This window comes from Pelobates fuscus, chromosome 5, assembly GCF_036172605.1.
Source record: "Pelobates fuscus isolate aPelFus1 chromosome 5, aPelFus1.pri, whole genome shotgun sequence".
Taxonomy (NCBI): domain Eukaryota; kingdom Metazoa; phylum Chordata; class Amphibia; order Anura; family Pelobatidae; genus Pelobates; species Pelobates fuscus.
This window is the reverse complement of record NC_086321.1, coordinates 353,749,227-353,772,156: the sequence shown is the minus strand read 5'-3', so window position 1 is coordinate 353,772,156 and position 22,930 is coordinate 353,749,227. Positions and strand designations below refer to the sequence as shown.

Below are 22,930 nucleotides of genomic sequence, written 5' to 3'. Positions count from 1 at the left end.
AAATAACAATATTTCTGTCCTAATAAAGCTTTTGGAAATGGTAAGCCACTACAAATTTGATTTGGCTCTTAAAATACATTACAAAGTTCTTAAGGTTTCATCGGGATTAAATCATTTTGTTGTGGCTTATCTCAGGTTCTAGGACCAGTTTGCCTGAGGGTGGGCTAGGGGTGTTAAAATTCCAGTTTAATGAGAGGTACATGATGTAATATATTTATGTACAGGTGTTCTGATCAGAACCAGGTCAACTGATAAGGCACCCTTGAACCAGATACTGGTTGTAAAAATACCTTCGGAATTTCAGTTCAGCACTTCGGAACTTCGGCACTTTGGCACTTTGGAACTTCGGGAACTTCGGCACTTTGGAACTTCGGTTCAGTTCGTCATTTCGAAATTTGGCACTTGGGAAATTCGGCACTTTGGCACTTCGGACATTTGGAAGCATCCGAATGTCCGAATTTCCGAAATTCGTCCGAATTTGCATTCGGAACGAAACGAATTGCACATGTCTACTATTTAGCTCTAATTTAGAGTCCTTTTCCAGTGAGTTGACAGATGGCCCATTTCCCTAGCCTAGTTAAAGGCAGCCCTTATTATGCTATAATCAGTTATGCCACTTCTTTTGGGTAACTATTCTATGACTACACACGCCACATTACTTAACAATATTTTTGACAAGGAATCAATGACTAGTTATGCATCAGTATTTGTGATTAGTATTTATTACTATGTAGGTCAAGACATATTGACTCACGTTATAGCACAACAGTGGTAACAAGACAGGAAGCATTAAATCTCCTTTTCCTGGTTTGCAGTTTGGCACATGAGTTGAAGGGTAAGGACTTAAGATTATACGATGCCCCCTCTCCACTAACAGTGAATGATGAGAGCAATGAGCCAACTGAGTAGGCAGTTGAAATGGAATACTATCTGTCTCGGTAGTGCGTGGCTTTGCTACGAGGGTAAGTGAGAAGGGTTAGGGAGGTGGAGGGATGCATACACTGCAGGGGTGTGCAGAAAGATTTGGGGGTGAACAGACAGCATGTGGCTAGACAGAAAATATCACAAATAATACATTTTTTTAACAACATAAATAATGTAAAGAATATGCGATGGGACGGGGCACAAGAGGGTCATAGGCAAGGTAAGGAGGGTCTGTGACTCCTTTAGAAAAAAACATTGAGGAACACTGCACTAAATAGTAAATCCTGACAAATGGAAATCAGAACCCCAAATTTAGGACATGTTTGACCTAAAGTTTAAAACTCTGTCCAATGTGTCAATAATACCAATATTCGGGCCAAAATCCTCACAAAAGACCTTCATGAATATGTGTTGGGGGATTGAGGTACCATTACAGCAGAAATAATAGTGCCAGTCAAATAATTTTAATTCCCCATTCATGGCACAGAGAAATTGCTGTGCTAGAATACACACTAATAAGGGTGGTACATGCTAATTTTCAGGTACTCTATTAGGGGCATGAGTTGTGGATAGCACAAGGATTATTAATGCTATTGGTATGGTGGTCAGGGCAATTTCTAGATGCCTTCAACGAGAAAAGCAGGTGAGATATGGATTATTTTGCAAACCTTGAATGGCAGCTCAAGTGGGTATGGCAAGGTACTCCTATTCCCAAATAGAATATATTTTAAGGGACACTATAGTCACCAGAACAACTACAGCTTATTGAATTTGTTCTGGTGAGTAGAATCATTACCTTCAAGCTTTTTGCTGTAAACACTGTCTTTTCAGAGAAAATGCAGTGTTTACATTACAGCCTAGGGATAACTTCACGGGCCACTCATCAGATAGCTTTTAGAGATCCTTCCTGCGTCATGGCTGCCTAAAATGTATCCATACATTCAGTGTCTCAGACACTGAACTTTCCTCATACAGATGCATTGATTCAATTAATCTCTATGAGGAGATGCTGATTGGCCAGGGCTGTGCTTGAATTGTGCTGGCTCTTTGTCAGTCTCAGCCAATACTATGGGGAAGCATTGTGATTGGATCAGGCTACCACTTCTGCTGATGTCAGCAGGCAGTGGGCAGGTCAAAAGAAAACAGGGACAAAGTAAGCAGCTCCAGACCTGAATATAAGTAAGATGTTACTATATTTAGGGAGGCATGAGGGGGCAGGGGGGCTAGATGGTGGTTTTAACCCTATAGGGTCAGGAATACATGTTTGTGTTCCTGACCCTATAGTGCTCCTTTAACTCCCATTGCTCCAAAACAGGTTTGACATTCATTGGGCTGAATATGGGATGGGGTAGATGGGATGCTGTGATTTTACTTGATCATTTTTAGCCCAATCTGAATGCAGAAAAATACAAAATAAATATAAGATTGCTTTAATATATAATGTTTACACATGTACAAACATTTAGTTTATAACTCAACTGTGTGTTAAATACAGAGTATAAAGAGCCAAACCAGATCATTTCTGTGATAAAAGTGCTAAAATAAATATAAGTTACTGACAAAACAAAAAAAAAGGTATATTAAAAGTCTCCACCCAAAAAAATACACCCCAAACAAACCAAATTGTCAAAAGTGAGTTGAGCACTTAAAAAAATAATTTTTATTGACAAAAGAAGATGGCTTATGATGTGATACATGTTATGGACATACCTGTAAAATATACAAGAAATACAAATATCCCAAGGATAGTTATTTCAAATTTAATTAAATCACATATTTATTGTTTATTTAATTGCTTATTAGCATTTAATTAAATTTTTGGCCTTATAACTTAGCAAAACCATTAGATCGGAAAACAGTTTTTTTCTAAATACGTTGACATTCTTGCACATTTATCGATAAGCAATATGAGATACATCTTCAGGATGAAGTCACAGTTGTCCTCTTTGATGAGCAAAACACAGCTGGTCTCTCTGGCATTGAAAGGGTTGAACATTTCTGATCAGCCACACACCCTTAAGCAGCTATAATCCCTTGTGTGGCATGCAGGCCTTGACTGTAATTACCTCTCCAGTACACACTGCACATTTCTGTTCAAACACCTTGTAATAGACAGCTGATCAATATCAAGTGTTCAGGAATGTGGCAGGATCATAAAATTCCATCAAAGACAACATTGTTCTTAAACATGCATGGAGATTGCTGCTTCATGCCTAACCTTGTAAATAACTTTTGGAATGGGGCTCAGTTTTTCACCCAATGAAAGCTTGATAAACACTTTATATATATATATATATATATATATATATATATATATATATATATATATACATACAAATTAAAGGAACACTATACAAAGTATTCCTAACACTACAGTGTGGGAAATATAGTTAGGTCCGAGGCCCCCCTCTCTGGGAAGATAAGAGGTTATTTTATTCTCCTTTTCTCCACCACTGCGCCAGTCATGCTGTGGCTGGCCCCATCACCATAGCTGAGATTATTAATCTTTATTGTCATTGTTAATTAGCCGTTAAGTGGCATAGGTGGCTACCTAGGGCCCGGGCCCAGTGGAACCTTGTCTGAGCCTGGAACAATGGCTCTGTCTATGAGGGGGCCCTCCATGAGCTGGAAGGTAGATGACAAGATTTCCTTGTACGGTCCTGTGTCCCCTCACGTTGTCCTGGAGCTTGTGGTCTGCACTTATATTGAGTGCAGATCACTTCAAGAATTCCATTGAGGTCCTGGCACTTCTTAATGACTCAGAGCACCACAGACAGTGTTCCGAGTCATCGAATGAGCACCAGAAACCACAAGGGAGCCATTGTAGTGATCTGCACCAGAGAGAGGTGCAGACCACAATGCTTCCCAACCAGGTCACTAGCGATAACAACCTTGAGATGGGACTTCACTGGACCACCAGGGATAACAATCCCACCTGTCAAAGGTATGCAGGAAAGGGCTTATGACTAAATTAATAGGGAAAGATGTGTGGAGACCTCTACGCAACACTCTTAACACTCAGACTACACAGAACAAAGTATCTAACCCAGGGCTCTGAGTATTCTTAATCCGGATCTTACCCTGACACCAATTTTCATTTGTATAGCCCCAATGACACTGACATAATGGTGTATTTAGGCTCAATACTTGCTTTGCTTTATAAAGTGACATACACAAGGTCAAGGGGATGATCAGAACCATGTCATCATGTCATTACCAGTGCCACCTTCCATAAGAGAGTGCCCAACTGAAGTACCATACATAGTAGATTTAGCTGGTGTCCAAATAATAAGTGGATTAATCTTTATTTTAGTGTAACCTGACAGATTGCTGAAGTGGGATTTATATTGCGCAACTTTTACCCCATCATATTGGTGCAGACATTTCAACATTAGCATTTTGTTATGACTGTGATTGAATTATGAGAGATAGGTACCAGGTTAGTGAAATTTTAGTTGGAACTGCATTTATGATAAATGTATAGGGTAGGGGTTAGTAACCTATGGCATGTGTTTCATGTATAGCACTCGAGGTGCCTTTGCAAGACACTCATAGCTGCCAGAGCCAAATAGGCCTATGAGGAGTCCCATTGTGACTTCAGATATCTGCCAATACAACCTGAGTAGTGATTGCAGGTGGTGAGGGACAGTCCTCAATTTACACATTGCAGCACTTAAAGGAAGTGATCTCTGATCGTTTTCTCCCAGCACTTGTGAACGTGAATCTGCACTGGAGTAGACCAGCCCACAGCAACTATCACAGCTCCTGCCATTGACCGGCCAGTGCGGCCCCCGCGAAACCTGTGGGAAACCATTGCTAGATATACACAAAGCTGCAGAAGAAGCCTCCCCCTCATACAAATATTACAAACAGCCCACACCCAAACACACACACAGTGCTCACAAACACACCACCACTGACAATCAACATACACTCACACAACCCCTCAAACAGCCTCTCACATACACACACCACCCAACACACTACGTGACATATCATCTACATACACAATACCACAAATTACTAATGAATATATACAATAAAACAGCCCACAGACGCACAAATACAATGCTGCACAGCAACTGCAGCACCCACAAATAACACAAGCAGAATACGGCAACGTACACACCTCAATCTAAAAAAAAAAAAGGGACCGGCACACCAAGCGACTTCAAGACTTTGTTTTTTGTTTTGGCACAGTACTGCTAAAAGGTTGCCTACCCCTGGGATAGGGACTGGTTTAGAGATAATGGTTAGAGTTGGAGGTAAGGATTTGAGGTTTAGACATTACATTTCTAATCATTCCCAACAATCTCAGCCATTCCAAAATGATTGTCCTTGTCCCATCAGAACGTACCTTACATCTTGTACCAGAAACCTCCGGAATCTTCCATAGTACAAGCTTATTCACCAAACTGTTAACTATTGGAAAATCAAAGAGTATTTCAAATTCTAGACCAAACTAGCTGAGCTGAAAATATAGCTGATGTGAAAAAGGTTTCGAATTCAGCTATTTTGACCTAAAAGTTGAAATTCACTTTGAATTTTTTTTTTTTTTCTCATTTATCGTTTTTATTTATGCATAACTGCATCACATATCAGAGCATGTAAGGTACGATACATAGATAAGAACATTGTGCGTACATCATTTACAGTATTCAACATACAGATCTTAATGTGATGCATACAACAGTTTTAGTGTAGTTTAAGGAATTTTATACTAACTGGGGTGGGGGATGGGGTACAGAAGAAAAGAGGGGAGAGGGGTGGGGGGAGCCCTGGACTCATACACAATAATACACAATAGTACAAGTGTAGTAACATAGCATGTTGTTATGCAGAACATATTAGTGTGAACGCACACTATACTACTCTTTTGTCCACCTGGACTTCGTGTCTTATCTCGCCATATGTTGTTTAAGAGGTCAGCCAGCTTGCCCACTCGTGTTCATATTTTTCCAAACGCCCTGACAGTTTATATGCCATCTTCTCATAAGCACTTATTGTATCCAATTTGGTTGTTACCACTTCCAATTGAGGGGCTTGTTTGCATTTCCAGTTACCGGCTATTGCTATTTTCGCTACCGTAAGTATATTTAAAACCACCTTTTTGTGGGGGTGTGTGCTAAGGTCAGGTATAGTATGGAGCAGATAGTTTTCTGGGCGTAGGGGTACGTTGAAACCCGTCTTATGAGAGATTAAGGTTTGGATTTGTTTCCAAAAATCTTGCAAAGAGGGGCATGACCAGAAGGTGTGGAGCATATTACCAGTGCTTGCCTCACATCTCCAGCACAAGTCCGTAACACCTGTATACATTCCCGCTAACCTCTGTGGGACTAAGTACCACCTCATGTTTACTTTACAATAGGCTTCCCACAATGAGAGGCCACTCGAAGCTCTTTTTGTGTTTTTCATTGCCACCTGCCAGTCCTCCCGGGGGACTTGATATCCTAGCTCCCTCTCCCATTTCGTCATGTATTGCAGTTTGTCAGGGATATTGTTGGTGGTGATCGCGTTGTAACATAAGGAAAGGGGTTTTGCAAATTTGGATAGCGATATTTGGCTCGGAGTGAATGCAGGGTCTATCTGTCCGCATAGTGTCTGTTTGCTGCGGGTTTGCAATATGTTTTTAATTCTTAAGTACAAATAAAGGTCTCTCGAGTCTAGTCCTAGTTTGACTTGTAGTTCTGGAAAAGGTTTTATTTCACCCCCTGTCATAAGGTCACCCACCGCCCTGGCTCCTTTAGCCATCCATTTTCCTACCTGTATGTCTGGGGAGTAGGCTGCCAGTGTTGATAGCGGAGCCTTTTTGAAAAGTTGTGTTGGGTCCAACACCAGAGGGCACCAGATCCTCCACGCCCTGAGCAAAATGCTCGAGCAGTGAAAGTTCGGGCCCGCTGATGTCCGAGGCGTTGCGCATGTCCACAAATAGTGAACAATGTCTTTTGTGTCCAGGCATGCATTTTCTAAAGACATCCATAATGGGGCGTGGGGTGAATTATATTCTCTAATGAGCCTTATCCCCTGTGCCAGAAAGGACGCTTTGTAGTAGGCTGTAATGTCGGGTACGCCTAACCCTCCCCTGTTGTATGGGAGACCCATACATCCTTTGGCTACTCTTGGGGGTTTTCTCTTCCATACGTGTGCGTTGATGGTGCTTTGGAACTGTTTGAGCAATGAACTTGGCAGGGAAATAGGTAGGGTTCGGAAGAGATACAGGATATGTGGCATGATCATCATTTTAACCAAGTTGATACGACCTAGCCATGAAACCTCCATTCCCACCCATTTGGCGAGGGTAGTTGTGATGCGTTTAAGCATAGGGTAGTGATTTTCTTTGGTTAATTTATGAGGGGATTTGGTGAGTTTAACTCCCAGGTATTGTATAGAGTTTGTGCGCCAGTCAAAAGAGTGGTGCGACGTCAGCCTGTCCGCTACATCTTTTGGTAGATTAATCGGTAGAGCTTGCGTCTTGGCTATATTGTTTTTATAGTATGACACCAAACCATAGTCTTTCAGCAGGTTTAAGAGAGAGGGCAGGGAAGACTCTGGTTTGGTAATGAATAACAAGATGTCGTCAGCAAATAGAGCAAGTTTTTTGGTACCCCCTGGGGTGTGCAACCCATGAATAGACGAGTCCTGTTTAATGATTCTGACCAATGGTTCCAAGCACAAGATGAAAATTAAAGGGGAAAGTGGGCAGCCCTGGCGGGTCCCATTACAAATGTCAAATGTTTTGGATACGAAACCAGTGCTAAACACCTTGGCTGAAGGGTTTTGATACAGGGCCATTATGCTAGATTGAAAGGTCGGTGGGAACCCCATTTTAGCAAGTGTGAGTAGCATATATCTCCAGTGTAGACGGTCAAATGCCTTCTCTGCATCGAGCGCGAGTAGAAGTCCCGCTTGCTTCGAGGCATTTGCCCAGTCTACCAGGTTTAAGAAGTGTCTGGTGTTATCACCTACTTGTCGGCCTTGTACGAAGCCGGCCTGTTCTTCCGAGACCAGGTCCGGAAGTATCTGTTTTAGCCTGGAGGCAAGTAACTTGGCGTACAATTTGGTATCCGCATTTAAAAGGGAGATCGGGCGTAAGTTTGCGCATTGTGTGGGGGGTTTGTTGGGTTTGGGGAGAGTTACAATGTGTGCTTCCAACATTTCTTTGGGCATAATCCCTACATCTTTGATATGGTTAAACAGCGATGTGAGGGGTCCGGTTAGCTGTTTGACTAGTGTTATGTAATAATAGTTGGATAGTCCATCAGGACCGGGGGCTTTGTGTTTGGGCAAAGAGAGGATCGCGGTCTCTACTTCGTCTTGCGTGAAGGGGCTCTCTAATTGAGTGCATTGCGCCTGGGTTAGTCTAGGTAGAGGTGCTTTATCTAGAAAACTGGAAATTTCGTCATCTGTAGGTTGATGTGTAGTGGAGTTGGTCTCTAGTTGGTATAAAGAGGCATAATATTTTGCTAGCTCGTCTACTATATCTTGGGGGTTATACAGTTTATCCCCTGTATCTGAGGTGATGTAAGGGATTTTAGATTGTAACTTTATTTGTTTCGCTTTCCTTGCCAGCAGTCTACCCGCCTTGTTACCTAATATGTAGTGTGATTGTTTTAAGAAACGTAAGTGGCGCTCGGTTGTGGCTAGGTGGAGGTTGTGTAGCTGCTTGCGGAGTATCATCAGTTTCTTGTGTGTGGATTTGTTTGGGTTTGCTTTGTGGATGGCCTCTAATTTAGCCAGGTCCTGCTCTGTATTTTCTAGCAGCGTTTTTTGACTTCGCTTGGCCCTAGCTCCCATTTGAATCAGTTCGCCCCTCACGACCGCCTTATGGGCCAGCCATTGCATGGTAGTGGACGACGGGCATTTTGCATGGGTCGTAAAAAACTCCACTACTCTGGTTTGAAGCCTCTGGAGGTGGACCGGCACGTCCAGTAGCCCCTCGTTCAGTCGCCATGTGCCTCTACCTCTAGCTGGGTATGGTATACGCATAGTCACTATATGTGGGGCGTGATCGGACCAAGTAATCGGACATATCGACGCCTTGGTGGCAAAGGGCAATGTTTTAGTGTCTAGTAGGCAGAGGTCAATCCTCGTGTATGTCCTGTGGACTGCAGAGTAGTATGTGTAGTCTCTGCCACTCGGGTTAAGGCCTCTCCAAGTGTCGTAGTAGTCATGGTCATTCAATAATTTCCTAAGGTGTTGACCCAGGGAGACTGAGTGAAGTTGGGGTGATTTATTGTCTTCCCTTTGTATGTCGACCTCAGGGTCTGGGGCGCAGTTGAAATCCCCACATATGATTGTGTGACCCATTTTCATGCTATCTATCTTGCGGAAAACCTTAGTGAGGAAGGATTGTTGTTTAACGTTAGGTGCATATATAGATGCTATCGTCATCAGCAGGCCATTTAGAGAGCCTACTAATATCAGTATTCTCCCATCGCGACTTGCAAATTGTTGGGATGGAGTGAATACCCAATCTTTATGAAAATATATAGAGACACCTTTGGCCTTAGTGGGGGACATTGCATCGTAGCTCTGGGGGTAGTGTTTAGTATAAAATTTAGGTGGGTTTTTAACACAAAAATGCGTTTCCTGTAAGCTAACAATGGCCGCCTTAGATTTGGACATCTCTACCATCGCCATTCTTCTTTTATGTGGGCTGTTGAGACCTTTAACATTTAGATTAAATATTATCAGGGAGTCACCCATAGTCCTGTTGTAACGCCGACTGGCGTTGGGGTTTAATGGGAACACTTGCACCTCTTGTTGGGCGTTGTGGGGTCATTCCAGAGCATAGGAGGTTTGGGGGGAAATAGGGGAACAGAAAAAGGGTATAAGTAACGAGCAACTATAACACATATAAAGCGCCATTAAGAGCGTCGGCGCTCTTCGTGGGTGAGATGCGAGGGGGCATACGGCCCTCCTCACAGTACTCATCCTGGGGTCGCACCAGTAAGACGGGCCGAGTGAGAAACAGCCTGTCATTAAGCGGTTTTGTTCTCACCCATGTTGTCTGTATTTTGCCCCGTACTGTACATTCGCGTATATGGTTTGGTTACTATCTACGGCCTAGAACTCATCTGGGGTAACTGAGGTGTAACATACAGATTTCACATAATATTCACATTTGATATTTGTCATACTCACAACCCAATGTATTGCATGGCACTTATCATGGTGACAATAGAAAGGCAGAGTGACTTTTGGTTGACATATGTGACAAAGTTCAAGTTCGTGACAGTCGGGGCAAGTACCAGGTCTCAGACGTGTTTTCGTGGCGAGCCCGCCATTTGCCATTCTGCATGTGGTCTATTCGGCGATTTTGAGCTCGCAGCGTCTCGGTCTTGTAGCGGGAACAGTCCCCATTCTTTCAGCAATCGCATCCCCACTTCCGGATCATTAATAACGTGTGATTTGGCGTTTCTCCATACGAGTAGTTTTGTTGGGTAGCCCCATCGGTACTGTATATCGTTGTTTCTCAAAGTCTTTGTGACCGTAATGAATTCTCTGCGCCTGCTCATCGTCATGGCCGACAGGTCCGCAAAAAGCTGTACAGTAGCGTATGGGTCCGGTAGTTTAGGTAGTTTTCTTGCCGCTTGCAGTAGAGAGTCTTTCGTCGTATAATAATGAAAGCGCACTACCACATCACGTGGCGTGTCTTGTCGCAGGTTTTGCGGTTTCGGTAACCGGTGTGCTCGGTCCATGAGCCATTCATTATCCGCCATGTTCGGCACCACTGTTTTGCATAGGGACAGGAGGAATTGAGATAGTTGGTCTCTCGTGACGGATTCTGGTACGCCGCGAAAGCGTATGTTGTTACGCCGTGAGCGGTCTTCCATGTCCGCGATTTTGCTTTTAAGGAATTGTTGTTCTTCCAATAGGGATTGAACTGTGTCCGCCATGGTATCTTGAGCAGCACAAATATCGTCGGTGCGCGCTTCTAAATTGTTCGTTCTTTCCCCCAACTCAGCTATCTCCTTCTTAATGTCATTTGTGGCCTTCTTTAAATCCGATTGTAGGGAAAATCTGAAGTCTTGCAGCATGGCAAATAACTTCTTTTCAGTGACCGGAGCGTCAGTGTAATGCAGCTCCTCGCCTTCAGTGTGGATATTTGCGGCCTGCACTGTTTCCAGCTCCTCACCTCCGCCATCTTGCGCCGGTCGCGGCCGGTCACGTTTAGTCTGGCGGATCGGGTCTGTAAGTTTGGTTTGCTTTGCAGGAGCCATACCAGGTGTTGTTAGGGTGTCACGCACGGGTGTCGATGTCTGTCGGGTGGAATTGCTGCTGTAAACCACGCTTTAGGCTGTGTCGGACCGGGAGCTCTCACTCCATGCGTCCGTCCACCTCGGCAGTCGGCCACGCCCCTCACTTTGAATTTATTTTAATTCCCCAAAATTCTCACTAGTCAATAACTCTGATAGACAGATCAAAGGAAATGGAGCTTTGCATGTGTGCTCCACTGAGTATTTGATCCGAAATTTAACACACTTGTGTGTCCATAAGTGTCGTTTGTGTCTCAGATGCAGGTAAGCGTTCCTACCATAAACCATAGAATTGTGCTAGTGACTCTCCAGACATTTCTAAAGTGTTCGAAAACAACCAATATGTACAATAACACCATGTTACCTTAGCAACGCCAAGCCTCAGCTATAGTAACATGTTATATGCCATAGTCTGCGATACAGTTTCAATGATAATATTTGCAATAGAGCAGCAGATGACATCAGTATTTGGTTAAAGGGTTACTCCAAGCACCATGACCACTTCAGTGATTTGACGTGGTCATCGTGCGTATAGTCTTTATGTGAAGTGTTTCACTATTAAACACAGCACCCTCAAGTTTAGCTCTGCTGCTGGAGGTGTAACTCCATGTCCGGCAAAGTCATTGGGACATCATTAGCTACCCCAGAAGAATAGTTCTGGACTGGCTGATTTCAATTATCTGCATATTTGGTGTCTGTCGTCAGCGCCTACAGCAAGTTGGCCCCAGACAACCAATGGCATCATTAGTCACTGAAAAAAAGGCACTCCAAGGCTTAGATGGGCATTTTTTTGAACTACAGTGTCCAGCGGCAACGTTTTGTCCCCATGGTCTTTTTCAAGCTGTGTCTTTTTTAACCAATGGCGTCATGGCTCCCCATATCCTTTCCTGACCCCCCCTCCGCATGCATCTCTCTAGTCTCAGCTAGGAGGAGTGATATCAGTGGAGAGGATTTAGCAAGGTTAGAACTTACCCTTGGTGCTTGCAGAGGCAAGTTTTAGCTTTTTTATTTTTAAGTGTGGGGAGAGGACCAGGATAGAAGGGGTTAAAAACAGTATATTTTGGTTGATGTAACCCATTAAAGGAATGCTTTAGTGTCAGGAATAGAAACATGTATTCCTGACACTACATTCAGCGCCTTCATGCAGAGCGCCTCCATGCAAATTGTGCAGTACTGACACAGGAAGCACCTCTAGTGGCCGTGTGAGTGAATGCCACTAGAGGTGTTACTAGGCAGAAATATAAACAATGCCTTGAAAAGCCTGCAGGGACATGCTATACACACCAGAGCAACTACACTAAGCTGTTGTTATTCTGGTGACTATAGGGTCCCTTTAACGTTTTAGAAAGACTAAGCTATTGAATTTAGCAGCATAAGTAACAAGTGTAACCAGACAAACGCCTTCAACCTGGCCTGGGGAAACAGAAAAGCTAGCTTCAGTTAATCAGTATAGCCTCTAGGTGGCGCATCCAGCCAACAAGCTTTTCCCTTTCATTGCATCTGGGCTTTTTCTCTTTTTTTTCAGTCCCCACCCTATGACTTGATATAGGGGAGGAGAAAGGAAAAAGCAGGTTAAGAGTCATTCACACACAGAATGATACACTCTAACAGCCTCTGAGACAGCGCCACTCCTCCTTCACCAAGGATATATTAACTCATATTGAGAGAGGAAAATACGGAAAAAAAAGCAGGCAGCAGACCTACAGACAATGGATCCCCTCCCAATCTACTGAGGCTGCAGGGAAGCACTGACGGATTTCCAGTAAGGAAGTGCCTCTCATCCTGGGATTTTTATTGCTGGTGTATTTATAGTGTAGGCGGTGGTGGTGGTACAGTGTCATCATCTGGACTGGATTATTTTGGGGGGCTACCCTCCTCTTATGGAGGGGGCCAGGGAAGCATGTGCTGCAGCCCCCCAGCTTGGAGGCTGGCCGGTGTGTGTTATACCTTCTCCTGCCCTGAGACAGCACCAGCTGTGCCCCCGCTGCACCTGGATCCTGGGGACCACCTAAAGAACGGTGACATTCTGTTTTAGAATCCTGGGCGTGTTCCAATGGAACCCTGGCGGACTAGCCAGGCACCAGCAGTGATCTCGGACTAGCATGATGCACAGACGCTGATTTGAAACCCCTCCCCAGGGTAAAAATGATGGCATCAAAGGATGGTGGCATGGACAGCTGTGACCTGAAGACGGCCAGGCTGTGGAGGGACGCGGCTCTGAGGTCCAGGAAGCTGAGGAGCAGCCTCCGCCAGCTGACACTGAGTTGTGGGGAGCAGAGCAAGCTCACCTTACCTGAGAACCTGTCTGATGTGGAGGTGCTCAATTTGGGCAACAACTCTCTGGAGGAGGTGCCTGATGGCTTGCAGAGCCTGGCTGAGGGCAACCTGCACGTCCTGATTTTGCGCAGAAACAAGTTCCTCAGTGTCCCATCGGCGGTGTATGAGCTGGGCAGGCTGACTGAGTTGGACATCAGCCACAACCGGCTCACTTGCCTGACTGAGGCGGTGGGGCTGCTGAGCCAGTTGAAGAAGCTCTGCCTCAGCCACAACCAGCTCCAAACGTTACCCAAGGTGATGGGTGGGCTGCTCCACCTGGAGGAGCTGGACGTCAGCTTCAACCGCATCAGCTACCTACCTGACACCATGCAAGGGCTCCCCCGTCTCAGGACCCTGGACCTAGACCACAATGAGCTGTGCCACTTCCCTCAGCAGCTCCTGCACCTGCCCACCCTGGAGGAGCTGGACTTCTCTGGCAACAAAATGCTAGGTAGCAACTGTGGTGGTTCTCTTCCAGAGGACATACGAGTTATGAAGTCTCTCAAAGTCTTATGGCTGAGCAGCACTGGGCTTTGCACTTTGCCCTACTCATTTTGTGACCTTGTGAGCTTGGAAAGTCTCATGCTGGACAATAACCATCTCGACTCCTTGCCTGCAGGTTTTGGGTCCCTGCAGAAGCTCAGGATGATCAACCTGTCTTCAAACTCCTTCCAGGACTTCCCCAACGCCCTCTTGCAGCTCCTGGAGCTGGAGGAGCTGTACATAAGCCGTAACAACTTAAGTGTGGTTCCTGAGGAGATAGCTAGATTGTTCAGACTGGTGACCTTGTGGTTGGACAACAACAAGATTAGGTATCTACCAGACTCTATTGTGAATCTCAGTTTATTGGAGGAGCTTGTGTTGCAAGGTAACCAAATAGCAATACTTCCAGAAAACTTTGGGAAGCTCTCCAAAGTGAATATCTGGAAGATCAAAGACAACCCTTTGATACAGCCTCCTTATGAGGTATGCATGAAAGGAATTCCTTACATTGCTGCTTATCAAAAAGAACTTGCCCATTCTCAGCCTGCTGTGAGGCCAAGGTTAAAGTTGGTCTTCATGGGCCTGAAGAATGCAGGTAAGACTATTCTTAGGAATTGTTTGACTGAGGGTCAGCAAGTCACCCCCATTGTGGGAAATAAAGGAATTGAAGTTACAAACTGGACTGCTGATGCTGAGAGGAGACTCACTTTTATAGTGTATGACTTAGCCGGGGACCAGAGCTATGATATCATTAAACCATTTTTCCTTTCCCCTGGTGCTTTGTACATTTTAGTGGTTAATTTAAAGTCCTACATTTCCAATAATTTTTATACCTACATTGGTTACTTTTTACATTTTATCAGTGCCAAGGTACCACATGCAGTTGTCTGCATAGTTGGAACTCATGCAGATTTATGCGACGAGACAGAAATGGAGGAGAAATGTCTGGATATACATCATCAAATATCCTTACAGGAAAAGAGGGACTCTGAGACTCTGCACAATATAGCTGAAATTGTTGACGAAGCTTTGTGTCAGGACTATGATATGCGTGCCTCAAACCCCCATGCAGCTTTTTACGGTGTTAACGATAAAAATCTGAGGAGGAAGAAAGCTAATTTTCAATATCTAATGAACAATCGTCTTCAGATCCTTTCGCCTGTGCTTTGCGTTAGCTGCCACGACTATTCGAATATCAGGCGGTTGAGGGAGAAGCTCTTGTCTGTCGCAGAACACCGTGAAATCTTTCCGAACTTGCATCGTGTTCTTCCGAAATCCTGGCAAATGTTAGAAGAATTGCACTTTAAACCTCAGGAGCTCTGGCTGACCTGGTGGGACTCGGCCAGATTGGGCCTACAAGCAGGGCTTACCGAAGACCGACTGCAGAGCGCCCTATCCTATTTACACGAAAGTGGGAAACTACTTTATTTTGAAGATAACACTACTCTTAAAGAGTACGTTTTTCATAATTTGACAAAACTGATTGACATTTTGAATGTCTTTTTCCAGAGGGATGCTTCGGTTCTATTGCAGAAACTAGCTTGTGACAACAAAACTGATGATCTGAGGTCTACACAGCTTCTTCATTATGTGGAAGGGTTTCTTCTTCATGGTTTGTTGCCTAATCACATTCTAAAGATGTTACTTAAACCGCATATCAAAACGCATCAGGACTTGCAGCTTATCTTAGAACTTTTAGAAAAGATGGGCCTCTGTTATTGTATCAACAAACCCAAAACCAAACCGTTGAATGGGGTCACTGCTTGGTACAAGTTTCCATGCTATGTGAAGAATGAGGTGCCTCATGCGGAGGCCTGGATCAATGGTACAAACCTGTCTGGACAGTCGCTGGCTGTGGAACAGCTGCAGATAGAATACAGTTTTCCATTTATTTTCCCACCTGGATTATTTGCCCGATTTAGCGTTCAAATTAACAACCACATAGTGCAACGTTCAGATGGTAAATTTCAGATCTTTGCCTACAGGGGAAAAGTACCGGTGGTGGTGAGTTTTCGACCAGCTACAGGAGCCTTACAGTCAGACATATTGTCTATTTCTAGTCATGCTTCGTTGCCCAATATATGGACAGCATGGCAGGCTATAACACCACTGGTTGAAGAACTCAATGCGTTGCTACAAGAATGGCCAGGCCTTTACTACACAGTGCATGTTCTTTGTTCTAAGTGCCTTAAGAGAGGATCACCCACTCCACACACCTTCCCAGGTAAGGCTACATTTTGTTTCCTGAAATCTAAGAGGTTTAAGAACAGTTTGCTACAAACTACCAATGTTTTTTTCTTTACTCCAACTGCATAATGTGGAATTTAACACTTCTGTATTATGTCAATTTTGCCCGAACTGGAACTAATAAGTAGCTGAAAGGGCTTATGAAGGGTTTGTTCATCCCATTCAAACAATTAATGATTGTAGGTTGATGAAAACTGATATCAATGCGAAGATATTCTGTATAATCAACGCTGTCAAGGTGGAGTTGGTCCTTGGGTACAGAGAGCAGCCTCAGTTTGTTTACAAAGGGTTTATTCAATAAACTCCAAATTATAGCATATTGAAATTCATATGGCAAACGTTGGTCAAAAGTTTAGTTACAACTGGATTACATTTTGGATTTCAATTCACTGTAATTTGGAATGTAGCATATAAATGCCCTAGTCACAGAGTTGAAGGGTGGATGCCCAACTTAAAAACATTAGGCCAACAAACCAGAGGTAGAAAAACCGCCCCGATTGAATGAATTCGAGATTTTATACATCTCAGCTTTTATTTTATTTTTATTTTTTTGTTGCAATAAAATTATACAACTTAAAGTGAACCTGTTATGAAAAAATGAACTTCCCTGATATCGCTTCCCAAAGTCTTGTTTAATTTTCCCTCTTTGGGACCCATCACCAAGAAGGGCAAATCTCATCAGTGATGTCAGCATGCCAAGGCATTGGCTGACAACTGAAAGACAAACTTAATCTAAACATCAAACACTAATTTAATGTCCATAAGTTGTTTAGGGCATGACAGGTGCCCTTTTAAAGGGAGACTCCACTACCCAAATAAAAATAACTGTTTTGTTGATATATCCCCAGTGAAAGTATACGTGTCTTTAATTGCACATGTCTTTTTATTATTTTAAAAACAGCTTGCATAAGCTGCGGATTTCTTGTCTGCAGCCTTTGCAAGCCCTCACCTTCTAACCCCGCCTAGACTTTCTGTGGCTGTCCAATCACAGTCTTCCCAACGCAGCTCAATTATAAGTTTCTGCAAGGCAGGTGCTCTGGACAGTTGCTGTCTTTGAGTTTAGCTCCACAGAGCTAACCAAACCAGGAAGTAACAGGACCTGTAGTCAGCTTGGAAGCCAAGTGGGTGTAACCTGGTTAATTTGTGAAATTGACAATTTCTATTGAAAATCTGCACATTTTATAAATTGAACAAAAGAGGACATGCTCTTCACACAAAAAGTACTTTTGCAAGCTGAAATGCTTTGAGGGTCTCTGAAGTGTTCTTTAAATGTTTTCTTATTTAATGTTTGACTGCAATTTGGTGATACGGCCTGAATCTCTACAAATTATAAATACGTTTAACTGGTGTTTGCTTTTAAGTAATTTTTTTCTCATTAATAAAAAAAAAATAGTTGCATGGTTTATTTTAAAATTTCTCATTGTTTTTGTCTGTTTGGTGAAGCAGCCATTTCTGTTGTGATTAATGGCTTGTTGGCAGGACTATATTATGCCCCAAGAAGGCCGGCCTTATGGGTCACGCCACGTATGATATAAACCATGAAAGTTCCTGTTGAGGATTTCTATTTATTTATATTTCAACAAAACAAAAAAGGCAGTTGTAACTCAGAAGCTTTTATGCATTAGTCATCGATTCTGTTACTTTGTTTTTTTTTAAAATATGTCTTTAGGTTCCAGCAGAGGTAGTTCCAGTCCTCATCTTAGGTAACAGTGCCCATTACCGCATGATATCAGTGTTGGGCATATTGCCAAGCAGACAAGCTGTACGCTGTAACGTACAGAGCTGAATGACTGGTTGAATTACCCCGGAATACCAAGTAAAACTGGTTTTATTCAAATGCAAAGAAGCATCGTTACTGAAATCCCCTCCGTTCGTTTGTTGAATTCTATTTCAGTAGTAGTGAATTTCTTTTCAACACTGTAGTGATATTTATTAACGTGTGAATTGTTGAGATTTCAGAGTGAATTCAAAGTGAATTTTAAATTTTAGATCCAATTTGCTAAGCTGGAAAAAAAACTCTTCAAATCGGCAGTTTTTCCAGATTGGCAGATTTTTTAGCCCAAAATGTAAAATTTAGTTTTTCAATCCTGATAATTCACACTTTAGTGATTAACCCTGTCAATAAATTATTGGGAAGGGAGGATTCGGGTGCAAGTGTATAGGAAGCATATGATTCAATTTACCACTACCAAACGCGTATGAAACCTTTTCTGTTTCTATCTCATTACATTTGTATACACATAACAGTGAACCACGTATAATAGGAAAATAATGACATAGCAGGGTAGTAGATACATCATAAAAAACCACAAGACCAAAGGTCAAGCGGATTATAAATGGCTCCAGGACCCAGCGATGGGATTATTTTTAGTCCTCATGTAGTGTTATGGTAATGATGTTTTAAGAGGAGGGCTTCCCTGTATGAGCCGTCTGGGGACCCTAATCTTTGTCAGACCAGGGCTTACACGTTCCAGTCTGCCTTAGATTAGTGCGAGTTACAGTCCCAAACAGCAGCTATTTCATCTGCCGCTAATTATTGGTTCAGGTATCGCTTGGGAGTGTGACTCCCACTAATCTCGGGCATAGTTTAGGTTCCTCTGACTTCATGGAGGTAATTTGTGCAATTATTACCTGCTCATTGTGCGGAATAATTGCACAGATGACATCATCATCCATAGAGTATGGGATTCTGTAACGTGATCTGAGCAAATCATAGGATCATGGTTTCGAATCACCTATTGCTCGGAGGATGACATCATCATGTAATTATTCCCCTTAATGAATAGGGGATAATGCTTGATTCACCTCATGCAGTTTGTAGGATATAATCTTGGGCAGAACCTATATTTATACTGTACTAGCCACTTTCTGTCCCAGAGTAGAGGGAGTTACACTCCTGTGCAGCAGCTGAATTGGGTGCAACCAAGGATTGCAACTCCCACTAATCTCTAGCAAACCTGAGACATTTCTTTCCCTGTACTGCCCTTACAGTAATCATCTTTTCTCATCCTCAACTTTAAAGTATCATGTGACATAAAAAGGTACATAGAGTTCACGAATGTAAGCTCGTTTGAGCAGGGCCCTCAACACTCTCTGTTCCTGTGCGTCCAACTCGTCTTGTTACAAATACGTTTCTGTCAGTCCACCTTTTGTGCAGCGCTACGGAATTTGTTGGTGCTTTATAAATAATAATAATAAAGGGGAAGCGTATTTTGGGGGAAAACAAGCCATCTTGGAGTTCTAGAGTCTTTTATAAACAACTCGACCTTTGATGACCCTAATGCATGGTTTACAATTTTAAGCATGAGCCTCTGTAAAGCAGGCATTTCCTTATCCTCTGCTGTAAAAACTGTTGTTTGATCAAATGTACTATTGTACTTTGCTGATCTCTGGTGCTGGCAGATGGTTCTGAGAGTTGCAGTCCAGTGTCCTCTTCAGGATTGCCGTTGTTGCTGGCCTTATTATAAGAGTGGATGGGTCATCCGTTAATTACGTCCCAAATAAAAATGATCAAGGGCGTTGCGAAGCATTGTTCTGGTGATTTCAGAAAATGGGAGAAAATGGAAACCCCCCTTGTGAATCATTAGTGTGATTTTCTCGAAAAACATGAGTCATTTTTCTCCCTATTACAGCGTGAATAAATTACTTTTACAGACTGCTGATTGTGTGTTATATAATTGAGCTTCATGATGTAATCCTGGGATCTGCACATCACCAGGAAAGCAATGCTATTTGGATAAGCATGCCAAGCATTTAACCCAATTACTCAGGTTTACCTGGTACGGCAAATATGTTGGGTTTTTATTTATTATATATATATATTTTTTTTTTATTGAACACTAAATATGGTAGCAAGTTAAAATCAGACTTGCAAAATTTAAGTGAAAAAATAGAGAGTGTAATATTTAATGTGTATATATAAATGCGAAAGGTTAGTGAATAGTGCTTACACACATTTTCCATTCTTGTTTTCTTTTCTGAATACATAGCAAGTTTAGATTTTACTGGAACACGCCATGCTTTTCCTAACCCCTCTGTTTTACTTTTAACCCCTTAGTGACCAGACAACTTTTGAATTTTCTTACCGTTTGGGACCAGCGTTGTTTTTACATTTCTGCGGTGTTTGTGTTTAGCTGTAATTTTCCTCTTACTCATTTACTGTACCCACACATATCATATACCGTTTTTCTCACCATTAAATGATCTTTCTAAATATACCATTATTTATATCATATAACTTACTATAAAAAAAAGTTTATAAAATATAATGGAATTATGTAAAAAAAAAACACTTTCTGGAACTTTGACCCCCAAAATCTGTTACTCATGTTAAATAGTTTTTAAATTTAGTTTAGAAATACCCAATGTTAACATGTTCTTAGCTTTTTTTTTTTTTTTTAAAGTTATAGGGCAATAAGTACAAGTAGCACTTTGCTATTTCCAAACCATTTTTTTTTCAAAATTAACGCAAGTTACATTGTAACACTGATATTTGTCAGGAATCCCTGAATAACCCTTCACATGTATATATTTTTTTAAAACAAGACAACCTAAGGTATTAAACCTGGGGTGTTTTGACTCTTCTTATGCAACCATTTTACCACCAAATTATGCCAAATTTAATAAAAACAAACAATAATTGGTGGGGTTTTTTTGACACACATAGCAATTTAAGAATACATGTACTGAGAACTTTAAGAATTACTGCCAAAGAACACCCCAATATGTGTTCAGCAACATCTCCTGAGTACAGTGATACCCCCCATGTATAGGTGTGTCAGGTTCTCTGGGGCCTAAAAGACCTTATTTGGAGGGTGCGCATTCCAGTTTTCCAACTTGGAATTTTCACAGCTGGTCATCATGCACCCATGTCCTATTTTGGACATTTTTGAAGCCGGCCAATGTAATTTACCCCCATCAAACCATATATTTTTGAAAAGAAGACACCCTAGGGTATTTCAAATTGTGGTATTTTAACACTTTCCAAGCACTAATTCTGCCACCAGTCTTTGCCAACCTTTTGGGTAGTCATTTTGTTGTGTTATTTTTCACGCACATTGTACTTTAGTCATGGATTCTCAGCTCCTGTTATGTATTACTGCCAAAGAACACCCCAATATGTGTTCAGCAACATCTCCCGAGTACAACAGTGCCCCCAATGTACAGGTTTTATGGGTTTTTGCAAACTTACAGGGGTCAAATGTAGGGCTTTCCCTTTTCCATGTTTGCACATTGAAATTTGCCAGATTGGTTTGCTGGGCCTATGTTGCTTTTGAGACCGTATAGCAGCCCAGTAATGAAAATAAACTCCATCATGGCATACCATTTGTAAAAGTAGACCACCCACGGTATCCAATATGGGGTATGTCCAGTTTTTTTTAGTAGTCACAAAGTCACAACCCCTGGCCAAAATTAGCATTTATATATTTTTTTTGTGTGCATTTTTCACACATAATCTGCCATTTCGCCGCTGATATTATCAGTTTAATACATTTAACTGCTCTAACACACTCATATTTGTGTAGAGCAATGTCTCACAAGTACAACAGCACATTTTAAGTCAGGTTTTATGGTGATTTGGAAAGTTACAGGGTCAGTATTGGGCTTGCCCGATTCAGTTTGCCAGAGTGGCTTGCTGGGTCTGTGTTGCCTTTTGAGACCATATGATAGCCCAGGAATGTGAAATAACCCCATCATGGCATACCACTTTCAAATGTAGACAACCCAGGGTATCCAAAATGGGTATTTCCAGTCTTTTGTAGTAGCCATTATTATTATTTTTTATAATAATATATATATATATAGTTATTTTATATATATATATATATATATATATGTGTGTAATTTTAATGGCTTTCGATGCTCTGCTCTACACTGCCGGGCGCCACGTGGGGAAATCTGGAAGTGATCGCTCTGGGGGGAGCAATCACTCGGGTGCCCGGCAGTGAGGGGGGGTATTATACAATACCCATAGAGCGGCTCAAATTAGCCGTGGATGTATGAGGTACGTCCGTGGTCCTTAAGGGCCGTTTTTTGTCGGACATACCTCATACATCTGCGGCCACTAAGTGGTTAATGCCTTGGAATTGTTTTTTTTAGATATTTGTATTAAATTATCACTACACGATACTTAATTAATTAATTCCACTTACTCTCTGCAAATCTGCGGCTTCTGTAGAGAATTGGAACTGCTGTGTGTCTTCTGTCAATCCTGTTTTCAGTGCGAGCTCTGTACATATACTATAGACCAGGGGTTCCCAATAATTTTTTCCCGTGGAACCCTTTGACATAGTGTATCAACATCGTGGACACAAAGATACACACACACACACACGTGCAGTGAGCATGCAGTTCCTGGTGTCTACTGGGGCTGCTGAGCGGCTTGCGAGCAGGCCCTGGGGTCCAGTGGGGCCACTGAGTGGCTGGCTTGCGGGCGGCGAGGGAACAGTGATGCTCCCTCGCGCTCCTCTTAGTGATGCCGGAGCCAGAGTGATGTCATATTCTGGCTCTGGCATCACTGCTGTGCATGCGAGGGAGCTGAGCAGGGAGATCACTGCCCACTGCTCCCTTGCCGCCTGCGGCCATTTTGTTTTTAGAAATTTTGGCGGAACACCAATTGGGAAACGCTCCTATAGACTTAAAGGCTAAAAAAGGGTCACAAGAGTATTCTGAGAACGGACAGCAACTGAAATAGCCTGCAA

General features: G+C 42.6%; 1 protein-coding gene across 2 annotated transcripts in view; it reads left to right on the top strand.

The window, feature by feature from the left end:
* The first annotated feature begins 12,741 nt into the window (after positions 1-12,741).
* The window catches only part of MFHAS1 (multifunctional ROCO family signaling regulator 1), a 74,958-nt gene continuing 64,769 nt past the window's right edge, over positions 12,742-22,930 (top strand). For both annotated transcript variants that reach the window (XR_010090908.1, XM_063455959.1), the window contains exon 1: positions 12,742-16,206. Coding sequence is in view for 1 of the 2 variants with exons in the window: in XM_063455959.1 (XP_063312029.1) it covers positions 13,329-16,206 (2,878 nt within the window). In the remaining variant the exon portion in view is untranslated. The remainder of the gene's footprint in view (positions 16,207-22,930) is intronic.